The sequence below is a fragment of the Bufo bufo genome, chromosome 6 (genome assembly GCF_905171765.1).
Source record: "Bufo bufo chromosome 6, aBufBuf1.1, whole genome shotgun sequence".
In the NCBI taxonomy this organism is placed as follows: domain Eukaryota; kingdom Metazoa; phylum Chordata; class Amphibia; order Anura; family Bufonidae; genus Bufo; species Bufo bufo.
In genome coordinates this window covers 257217976-257230285 of record NC_053394.1, presented here as the reverse complement: position 1 = coordinate 257230285, position 12310 = coordinate 257217976, and the positions used below count along the sequence as shown (strand labels likewise).

Genomic DNA, 12310 nt, shown 5'->3' with positions numbered 1-12310 from the left:
GGGGGGGGGCAAAAAATTGCTTTGTTTTGCTTCTGCAGCCTCTATGTTTCACAGTAAAAAGCAAGCTGCAGAATGCTGTTTCCAGTAAAATTTGTCAGAGTAGCAGTATCACAAACCAGCATTCTACAGCTGATGGCTGCCAAGAAAGAACCTGCAGAAGCCAAACACCCACCTGGACCTTAATTGCAAACTAATAAATAGTAATAAATTAATAACTTTTATCAGGAATAATAAATGAGTAGCACATAATAGAGTCATAGGAAGAGATGCACCATAATTGTCATTACATTTAGGATGCAAGTAGTTGCTAAAACAGGTTAGTTAATAAAGGTCCCTTTACATGGGACGACACGGCAGGCGACTGTTGGGAAGGAAGTGATCTGATCTTGAGGACAGGCCATCGATATCAAATTCCCAGATAACCCCTTTAAGCAGAGGGGGGGAGCTGCAATCACATGCAGCTATCATCCCCTCTCTGTATAGTTATTTTTTGTCAGATGCATATAAGCTAAATTTTCATGATTTAGTGGGACAGTTAGCTCTATGACAAGGTTTACGTGGTAAAACAGGTTTCATGGTAAAATTGGTGCATTGCCAAGCACAGACCTTCACTATTTCCTTATGGGAAAGAAAATTGCAAGCAACCATGCAAACATTAATATTTGATTATTTGCAATGTTAGCAAGGGTCATTGTATCTGGTTTTGTTCCCATGGAAAATATTGAAGTTTAAGTAATATCTTGATTTTACTGCAAATTATCGCTGTGTTGATATTGGTCCTTCATTCCTGATCATCCATCCATCAAAACAAATCTTCGTTCAGCCAAATTAGATATTTTAGGTTAAAATAAAAATAACCATTTGTTCGTTCTCCATACGATATAAAAGACCCTTTAATTGAGCACCAATCCACTTCTTATATCATTAATCAATGCTCATACAGCCTCACATCAGCCTGTCTAAATGGAATCTTACACTTTCTATAATGCATATCACTAGTGAAAGCTCAGAATAGTGGGAGATTTTTAGCTCTACAGAATTGTGAATGCAGCTGTGAACAATAAACAGAAGATATTAAAATGTATTTTTTATCTGAATTATCTGAAAATGGACCTGCACTTTAAGTATCATATGACCCTGCCGTCCATTGGCTTCATTACTACGTTGAGTTTAGCTAAATCTATTTGCTTACCTGATTAAAGCATGATTGGAATTCAACTTTACTGACCATATAACAATTAGTATTTCTCATTTTGTGCTCTGTTATATTCCTAGGGATTGCCTGGACCACCGGGGCCACAGGTAAAGAATTGTTTTGGTTATAAAAATTTAACAAGCTTAAAAAATGAATAGTTAATTTAACCAAGAAAAGGAAAAAAATAGCATTACTCCTGACAATCAGAGTCATATTCCCATGTACTAATCAGAGGTCAGCATTTGATGTCAAATTGTTCTTCTCCTCCAGCCTGCATTATAAAAATTGAATTTAAGGGTTTTTCCATAGGGGACATCTTTTTGTTACATAAGTCCAGTAATATTCAGATCACAGTATGTCCTACCACTAGAAACCACCAAGATCAGCTATTCTTTCTGGAGGAACCTGGCAGTAAGTGTTTAATATCCCTGCAGTGCCACCTCAGGAGAAATAAAGCATTATACAATTCTTATTGAAATCAATGAACTGTCTGAGTAATATACAGACATACTTGATCCTCCTTAGCAAGAGATGCTCTTTGTAGCCAATTTATAATTTCATCTTCTGGTGTACTGGAAACATTTATCTTGTATTTATTTATTATTATATTTACCTCTTGGCAAATGAATTGAGAAATGCTAACACCTGATGTACAAGGTGGATCGTCTAGAAAAGTTGTATTCTAGAACTTCATGAAAATATAGCAGGATTGATAATGTAGCCTTACATCTGCTATTTCCGTAAAAAAAAAAACTCTTATAGGATTATTTATTTTGCAGGGAGAACCAGGGGCTGCAGGAATTCCAGGAAGGAAGGTAAAACATTTTTTTTTGGAGCACTGAGCTGCAACAAAGGAACGCTGAGTATCTGAAAACATTGTACAGAATAAACATTGTACTGGTATAATCTAATCATGTGTAGAGTTTGACAATTTTTAATGTTTAGTTGTTTGAACATAACTAGTCCATAAAATGAAAATTTAAAGTTTCCCAGGAACAAAATGAAAACAATTCTCTGAACGCAAAATGTAACAATAGTAAACTTGCTAATTTACCAAATTTTACAGGTCATCTGTCAGCATATTTGCACCTATGAAACTAACTGACCCCGGAGCTTTCCAGCTGAAGGCACCTGTGTTGGTCCCATGTTCATATGTGCCCGTATTGCTGCAAAAAATTATGTTTTAATATATGCAGATGAGCCTTTAGGAGCAAAAGGGGCATAGTCTTCACACCTAAAGGCTCTCCTCTCTCTGCAACTGCCTTGCCCCCTGCACTTTGATCGACAGGGCCAGGCATGATGATGTTTACAATGCCAGGTCCTGTCAATCAAAGTGCAGAGGGCACGGCAGTGGCAGAGAGAGCACAACCTCTAGGTGTAACAGCATAGGTCCACTGGGGAGCTGTAGAGACAAAATGAGGGAAAATGTTTAAATGGTCACTAACTTTTCAAATAACACTGCATAAATCAATTGTACAAGCAACCACAAGAAATTTTGTAATATTTTTTAGCAGTGGGAAATGTCTAGTTCTTATATTATCAGCTGTTTGCCCTCCCCTTGCTTTTTACTTAGAAAAATGTCTTAAAGGAGTTCTCCAGTAATAATGACATTTTATCAAATGCCAGCAGCCTGCCCTCTAAGCTCAAAATTTTTACTTACCTACTCCCCGCCACTGTGGTCCTCCGCACTGCCTCTGGTGTCTCCATTGTGGCCACAGGCAGCATGTCACCTCTGAAGCCAGTCATCGGCTGCAGCAGAGCATGTGACCATAACCATGGAGCTCCACAGAAAAACATTGCAGAGAACAAGATGGAGACACCAGAGGCAGCATGGAGGACTGGAGCAGCAGGGAGTGGGTAAGTATTAAGCCATAGCTTAGTGGGGGCAGGCTGCAGGCTGCTAGCACTTGGTAAATTAGCATTATTACCAAAGAAACACTTTAAACCCATCCAGAACAGGTCAGCTCCACAAAAGGATCATATTATACATGTCAATACATCTATGGAGAGGTCTGTAGAGAGGGAAGGGGAAGGGGGAAGGAGTAAGCAGGGGCTAAGGAGACACACACACACACACACACAGACAAATAGACTTCATAGCTAAATAGGAAGCATATATTTACAGCCATACATGTCAGTACTTCTCTGTAATGTCCTCCAAGATCCTAGGGCTGCTTCTGAGGGAGTAAGAGAAGGTTATGAAGCAGATTCTCCTCCACTTTCTGTGTGCAGTGGATGGCAGCTAGTCTCCACCACAATGTCTGAGATAACTGCAAACTACACAGTCAGTATGCAAAGTGGAAAACTGCTAAAATGCCAGATACAAGTGATATTATGGACAGAGATAGTTATTCCTCATGTACACACACTGTACTATTGATTAATGCAAAGTTTACAGAAAGGCTGGGTACACTTTTACCCCTTAGTGACCACCCATACGTGTTTTTACGGTGGTCACTAAGGGGCCTTGAGCTGGAGCACCGTCTTTTTACGGCGGCACTTCAGCCCAAGTTAAATCAAGAGCTGGAGCTCTGTGCCCGCAGCTACCTGAGGTAGCTAAGGGCTCGGGGCAGTGATCAGAGACCGTGACAACATTACGGAAAATGCTGGCAGCAGAGCTACTGGCAATAAACTCTCTCCCTCCTCTCATGTAAGAGAGGAGGGAGAAAGTCTCTGGTGCAGGGATCGGGTCCCCCAACTTCCCCATAAGGAAAAGCTGGGTCCCGATCCTCACCACCCCCCGCCCTCAAGAAAGATTGCGGCCCAGCGCATGCGCACACTATAAGCCGGTCGCCGCCACCCCTGCAGTATGTCTCTCTCCTCAGGAGAGGAGAGATAATAAGTAATTATGCCCCGATTTATTTAACCTCCCCTGTAGGCTCCAGTGTTCATTGTGCCCCCCCAAATTTCAGAATGGCCGGCGGCAGCGCTGAAGATCCCCCTTCCGCCCCGATCTGTTTCAGGATGGCCAAGCGGTTAGCAGAGTGTCAGCATTCAGCTTACACTTTGCTTGAAACGGTCAACATCGGTGCTGGCACAGATGTTAGCCGTTTAACCCCTTCCATGCCGCGGTCCATAGGGAACGCTGTATGGAACGGGTTAACAGGGAGGGAGCTCCCTCCCTCTCCCATCGGGCCGCTGCGCTGCTGTGGCATGGTGTAGCTAAGCCTGATCGGGCTCCTGCTAAAGGCAGGAGCCTGATCAGGCTAAGTGTAAAGTCACAATACACTGCAGTACAGTGTATAGTGTACTGCAGTGTATTATAGAGGCATCAGACCCACTGGATCTTCAAGAACCAAGTGGGTCTGGGTTAAAAAGATGTAAAAAAAAAAGTGAAAAAAGGTAAAATTAAAAATTATTTAAATAATCTAATTTCTTCTTACAGCTGCACATTTATAATTGATTAAAAATTATATACATTTTTTATATCACCAGGTCTGTAACGACCTGATCTATGAAAGAGTCATGTTACTTTCCATGGACAGTGAACGCCATAGTAAAAAATAAAAAAAATTATGATGGAATTAAAATTTTGCCCAACTCATTTCCCCAAAAAGCTGTTAAAAGTGATCAATAAAGTCGTATGTACCCCAACATGGTACAATCAAACCGTCACCTCATCCCACAAAAAATGAGCCCCTACATGAGACAATCTCCCAAAAAATGAAAAGAATATGACTTTTAGAAAATGGAGACACAAAAACATATTTTTTTTTCTAAAATGCTTTTATTGTGTTAAAGTGAAATAAATAAAAATAAAAGTATACATATTAGGTATTTCCACGTCTGTAACAACCAGAGCTATAAAAATATCACATCACCTAACCCCTCTGGTGAACACCATAATAAAAAAAAGCCATTTTTTGTCACCTTACATTAGAAAAAGTATAATAAAAAGTGATCAAAAAGTACCCCAAAATAGTACTAATCAAACAATTACCTCATCCCACAAAAAAATAACACCCTACCTAAGACCAAAGAATAAAATAAATATGGCTTTCAGAAAATGGAGATCCAAAAACATGATATATTTTTTCAAAAATGCTTTATTATGTAAAAGTGAAACAAACAAAGTAGACAAATTTGAAATCATCGCATCCGTAACAACCTGCACTATAAAAATAGCACATTATCTAACCTGTCAGATGAACATTGTAAAAAACAAAAAATAAAAACTGTGCCAGAACGGCCATTTTTGGTAACCTTGCCTAACAAAAAATGTAATATAAAGAGATTAAAAATTATATTTAACCAAGAATAGTATTAATAAAACTGTCACATTATCTCGTAGTTTTCAAAATGGGGGTTTTCTATTGCTTTGGCAGCTCAACGCCATTACAAGTGTGCAATAGGGCCTAAAACATTTTCAAGCAAATGGTTCTGAAAGCCACTGGGTGCTCCTTTATGTTTGGCCCCTGCCATGTGTCAAGACACAAGATTAGGGCCACAATGGGGATATTTCTGAAGACAGGAGATATGGGGTGATACATTTTGGGGTGTATTTCTTCATTTTCATGTGCTTTGTAGAAAAAACTGTCTTTAAATTGACACTTTTATGTGAAAAATTTAAGTTTAATTTCTTTTCACCTTCTTAGCATTAATTTCTTTAAAAGATTAGGGGGTCAAAAAACTCACTTACACCCATAGATGAATACGTTAAGGGGTCTAGTTTTCAAAATGGGGTCACTTTTGGGCGGGTTCTATTATTCTGACACTAATAAGCCTCTGAAAACTTGGCTTGTTGCAGGAAAAAATATGTATTTACATTTTTTATTTATTTATGTTAAAATGGTAAGTCACCTAAATGAAAAAAGAAATAGTTTTTGGTAAGTGCAGCCAAAATAAATTAAAGATGTGGAAATATATTTCTGATAAAAATATTGCAGTTGAAAATAGGAAAATATGCCAATTTTTACAAATTTTCATAGATTTTTAAGTTTTTTAATAAAGATACGCATATTAAAAATTAATTAATTACTACCTAAAAAAAAATTAATTAATTAATTAATTACCACCTAAGTAAATTACAATATGTGACAAGAAAACAATGCCAGAATTACTTTGATGTGCAAAACCTTTACGAAGTAATTCTCTGCTAAAGTGACACATGTCAGATTTCTGGCTTGGTCATTAAGGCCCAAACAGGCTTGGTCACTAAGGGGTTAATAATAAACATTGCTTCATATTTTTTGTATAGGAGTCATTAAAATTGTCTGTGAAGGTGCACATAGCCTTTAAGGCAGTAAAAGCATCAAAAAGGAAGATGTGACATAAAAATTGAGATATGGGTGGGGTGGAATTTATTATGAGTGTAAAATTTGGAGTCTTATTTGGCATACTTTGCTCCAAATTCATCAAATGTTGCATGTTTGTTAAATTTGGCACATCTTTAAACGTAACATTTATGCTACTCCAGTTTTTTTTTTATGCTTTCAACTTGTTTTGTGACTTTTCAAAAAAGTCACAATGATAAACCACGACCACTTTCCCACCCAACAGAAGTAAGTGGTGTAAAAATGTAAAATGTTGTAACTAGGGATGAGCTTAACGGAAACCAGATGGATCCGTTATGCAGGCCATAGACTTTTATTATGACGGAATGAATAATGCATTCCGTCATGGAATTGCATTATGGTCTGTGGTAACGGAATCCATAACGCAATTCAGCTTATACCACAACACGAACTCGAAGTTCAAAATATCAAATTCGCTCATCCCTAGTTGTAACCTCAAAAAGTTGTGACATTTTAAAGCCAGAATTCTGTAGTGCGATGTTTAATAAATTTCCCCGTGGTTTATAATGTAAAGATTAACATTTTGGGTTGAATTAATCAAGCACCACTTTCTAGAATTGTGGGTTTAAAAAGTCGTAAAATAGGGCTTAAGATTTTTTGGACTTACATAAAAATTTTGCAACTCCAGCTTTAAAATGTGGGTGGAAAATTGGGCATTGTTAACTATGTTATTGAGTTTCACTCCAGATTTATTACCGAGCATTTTTTTTTTTAATTAACAAGAAAGGTGACAAGATCACTCCAGTAGGGGGTTTGTTAAAAAACCTTTGTATAGTATTTCTACTCAAAAGTATCAATTTTAAAGATGTCCCAAATTAAACAACGTGCAACTATTCATAAATTTGGCTCAAAGTACACCAATGCAGACTTTAAATATTCCCCTTGCGATAAATTCCTGCATTGTTCATAGCCATAAAGTGCGCTTCTTTTTTATTGGGATTTTTTGGTGAACATAGGGGGAAATTTATCATGAGGGGAATTATTGAAGTCAGAACATTGCCATTATTTGCACCAAATGTATGTATTAAACATCACAAGGTATTTGATAAGTTCTGATCATGTTTAAATATGTCCAGAAAATTGTTACTCAAGTTTTTTGCCACCCCCTCCTTTTCCCCAGCTGGAGTGAACCTATGAAATTTTTTTGACTTTTGAATTTCTTAAATCTGGCCTATTGTTTCATAAATGACGTTAGACATTGATGTACTCTAGAGACACTTCTCTTTTCAGGAACAGAAAGGACATTATCAACTTGACACTATTATTACTGTACAAGTTCAAGTTGACCCGCAAATGTATTCAAAACTGTCCAACTACATTTCCTATTTCCTTTGTCTTTCTTTAGTATCCCTCTCTTACACAGCCAATATTGAGGCATAAGATGATATAACTTAGGGTGGAAGTCTTCTTGTACATAGCTGTAAATTGTAACTCCCTTTGAATTTGATATGGACTTGGCACATTTAGGCTGGGTTCACACTTGAGCGTTTTACAGCGCGTTCAAACGCGCTGTAAAACGCTCAACACATGAAAACCAATGCTTCCCTATGGCCCTGGTTCTCACTTGAGCGTTTTACAGCGCGTTTGAACGCGCTGAAAAACGCCCTACGCTCAAACAAGTTCTTGAGCTTCTTTGGGGCGTTTTGACGCGCGTTTGTGGCTATAGGACACTGCAGTCAATCAAACAAACGCGCGTCAAACGCGTGTTTACTATCGCAAAAAACGCGCATTAAAACGCGCTACAAAAACGCGCGTTAAACGCGCATATCAAATACGCTCAGGTCTGAACCCAGCCTAAAACAACAATGATGGATCATTTTATACTTAAGATTACATGGAAAATCATATTATGGGAAATATCAGGTATTTGCATTGCTCCACATGTGTTAGAAAGCTAGATTCCGGGGTTGTGTTAGTTACTAGTAGAGGTGAAGGAAATTCTAGAAGAAGCTACAATAAGGTTTCCAATCAGTGGAGCAGATTTCCATTCCTAATGCCATAGATGCAATAATTATCGTTATATTTATGTCTATGGCAGATGTTTGCTTCAAATTAAAGGAGCACTACCATCAGGATAAACAGTATCAAAACTTCTTTCTCTTTTATGATCCCTCTTGACCTGTCAGCTATATCAAGGGGATAACATGACATGACCTTTGATTCCTGGTATTGAGAGTTTGAAAACATTTCACATGATACCTATCATTGTGTTTTGTTGCCTTGAGGTATACATTAGGGACTATAGAACTGTTTTCTAATGTTGGTGTATTTTGAGGTAGCTTGGTATATTTCTATTGTATCACTTATGTGTCTTGCGTGTTAGGGGGAACTGGGTGAAGCTGGCTTACCAGGCGCACATGGGCTTCCCGGACCAGCAGGTGCCAAGGTATATATGAATGGTTTTGGTCATGCTGAGTGGCATTGATGTGTTTTGAACATGCATTTTGCTTTTATCTTAATGTATCTCAGATATTCATAGATAGATAGAATGATAATACAATATTCTCTTACTAAGCAGCAATCGTGTATCTCTATGTCACTGTAGGGGACACCTGAATAATGGATGCTAAAATGATTTTGAACTAAAATTACAGACAAAACAAATAAAATCTACTATATTAAGATGTAATAAGAAAAAACACTGCATCAAAATGTTATAGACAAGTCTTGTCCTTAGTAGTGATGAGAGGCCTAGGCAATATTCGTTTTCGCAATATTTCACTAATTTTTTGCATAATATTTTCAATAAATTCGCGAATTCTAGAAATCGTGATCTCCAGTCATTATTTTTGCGATTGTGCAAATCGTCACTAATGATACATGCAACATCACATTTTATCAGGTCTGACTACATATTACTGATTGGTGCACTAAGTATTGTTGTGACATCACAGCACTATGTCTGTAGCATGTATGTAACACATATGTGTGCACAGTAAAGCCTCATTCACACGTCAGTGTTTCACGGATGTGTGCTGTACGTGTTCTCCACGGACAGCACACGTCCTATTTATTTTAATGTGTATATTCACACATCAGTGTTTTAGCACGGCCGTGGGTCCATGTTTTTAGCACGGATGCATGCTCTATTTTGTCCGTGTTCACGGGTCCATCACGTCCAATATAGTCTATGGGTCCGTGAAAACCACGGATGCCATCCGTGTTAAATCTGTGTTTCACGGATCATTAAGAAGAGATTCTTCGAAAATAATTTTTCAGCTGTTCAGTGTCAGTAAATCACGGATGCAACAAGGACAGCAAAAAACGGACACACGGACCCAACACGGATCCTTCACAGACAGCTTCACAGATGCATCACTGACCACCTGCTCACGGATCTGAGCACAGACCGGACGTGTGAATGAGGCTTAATTCCTATCACATTACCTAACACCCGGCACTATATCACTATCTAACCTAGCTGACAATCTCCCACTAACTATCTGTATTATATATATGAGCTAACTAACTATCTAATGTAATTGGATAAGGAATAGGATCCAGATGAAAGCACAGAGCACAGTAATTTCACTGCTCTCTATCAGAACTGCAGAAGAACTGTAGAAAATGGCTGCTGGGGAGGTTCTTATATTTTCCTATTGGTTGCTAGGGATGTTGCTAAACTCAGACAAAGATATTGCAACCTTCTCATTGGCCCACAATCAGGTTACTGATAAAAAAAATATCGAGAATATTCGCGATTACGAACATATAGCACTATATTCTACATCTTTGCGAATTCTCGAAGTGCCAATATTCACGATAAAAATTTGCGATTAGAATATTCTCGATCAACACTAGTCCTTAGCCAAACATAGATAGCCTTATAAATACACTATATCCTTGCACTGTCCTTGTACAGAGTCTTTAGGTGCATTTACACATGCCAACTGAGCAGGCTAATGCAGGGTCATGTGACCAGGCAAATTACCTTCATGTGATGTCTCCTCCATTCAAACACACTGCTCCTGCACTAGACTTTCAATATTACAAGTGTAGATGACAGGTGTAGTGTATTTAAACGGAGGAGACATCACATGGAGGTGATTTGCCTGATCACTTGACCCTCCATCAGCGGCCATCTTATGGACAAGACCTCTGTGTGGACAGCACAAAATACTTGGCAAACAAGACGGCAAAACTTATGAAATTTAGAAAATGGTACAGAATTTAAACAAAGGCTATATTAATAAGTGCCATATAATCATCTCACAAACACATTGGTCAACACTACCCAGAAAGTGTCCAACCCCATTTAAGCAAACCAACTACAGTGAGTCATGATGAAAACTGAGTACCATGGTAGGCCAGTCCTCCAATAGATGGACAAGGACTACATTTTGACTCATCGTCAAGTCTAGATCATGAAGCTCTGGATGGTTTGAACTATATCATTCCTTTAAACCCTTCCGGTCGTGGCTATAAACAAATCTTAAATGGGTGTGCCTTTGCATGCCACATGGACATTAAGATAAATTTATAAACAGCACTAAAATCATTTAACGAACATACATTAAGGATATTTTTACAAAACTTTTTTTACATATATTATGTCTTTCTTTGAACCTCAGTTCAACTATATACATATCCATCAGATATTTAGATTGGTGTTTGATCAATACCCTTCTGCTTCTACCACCAGCATTATCTATCAGTGAACTCCTTACTATGCAGTTTCAGAGAAAACAAATTTCCCTGCATCTTTAGTGACTACCAACATTTATTAGTTACCCCTTATATCATGACACTAACTTTCGCCACTTCCATTCCTAGGCTACAGAATTACACAGGGCACTATACCCCATAGACTCATTACACCAACCTCCTACTACTAAATGTTGTTATAGTCTGTAGCTACCGAATTCTTTTCTGCACCCACCGAAAGGTGGTGAGCACACAAACACAAAATGGAAAAATTGCAGAAGATGCTCAATGAAACTTTGAATCCATATTGGAAGAGCAACAACATTACTTATAAGCACTTCCCTCCTGAAGTCAATCACCAGACACAATGACATATTATTCTCTTTCTTACAGACTAGATTTCTGAAGGCAATGGTTGTGTTTCCTTTATTGACCAAAACGTAGATACAATAATTTTTCATTTTTACAAAATGCTTAGCTATAGGATTAAAAAATGTCTCTGCAGTCATGTCATAAGTAACAAATGTCCCACACAGTATAATTGGCAAGGGATGATCTGGGACAAATAGAAAGCTGGAAAATGAGGGACATGGCACATTAAAGAGCTGTAAGGGTTTGGGAGCCATTTACTAAAGCATATAATAATCATCTCAGATAACAAGGAAAGGGGTCTGGTACCAAGCTACTTGAAGAGTGGCAGCTATGAAAGGCCCAGTCTGGCACCGAGAAGACTACCCCTATATAAATTTGAGATATTTGCTAATAAGGCCCTGATTTATCAAGAGCGGAGTGTGCTACGCCGGTCCTGATATCCCCTGTACCACCACTGAATGCATTTAATTCATGATGAGGTGCACACCTGGTTATAAATTAAAACCATCCTCCTGCAGTCCATCCACCTGAAACCCACTCCAGTTTACAGTCATAATTTACGCCAGAAAAATGTGCCAGGGTGATGGCCCCACCCCCATTCAGTTTTTGCCATGCCCCCTATTTGAAAAATGATGAAGGCCATTTGCAAGAAAAGTGACATGAGTGGAAAATAAATCTCCCCTAAGAGAATATGGAAGGTGCAGAACCAAGGTTTACATCATGAGGGTACTTACAATGTCTTCACCCTGTGCTTTTAAGTATTTGAAGGTGGCATGTGGCTTAGAATCACTGAGATTCTAGACTA

The 12310-nt window shown here is 38.3% G+C and overlaps 1 protein-coding gene across 14 annotated transcripts in view; it reads left to right on the top strand.

The window, feature by feature from the left end:
• Positions 1-12310, top strand: part of COL13A1 (collagen type XIII alpha 1 chain) — a 263539-nt gene that overhangs the window by 167821 nt on the left and 83408 nt on the right. For all 14 annotated transcript variants that reach the window (XM_040436364.1, XM_040436362.1, XM_040436356.1 and 11 more), the window contains 2 exons: positions 1276-1302; positions 1975-2010. In XM_040436364.1, coding sequence (XP_040292298.1) covers positions 1276-1302; positions 1975-2010 — 63 coding nt within the window. The remainder of the gene's footprint in view (positions 1-1275; positions 1303-1974; positions 2011-12310) is intronic.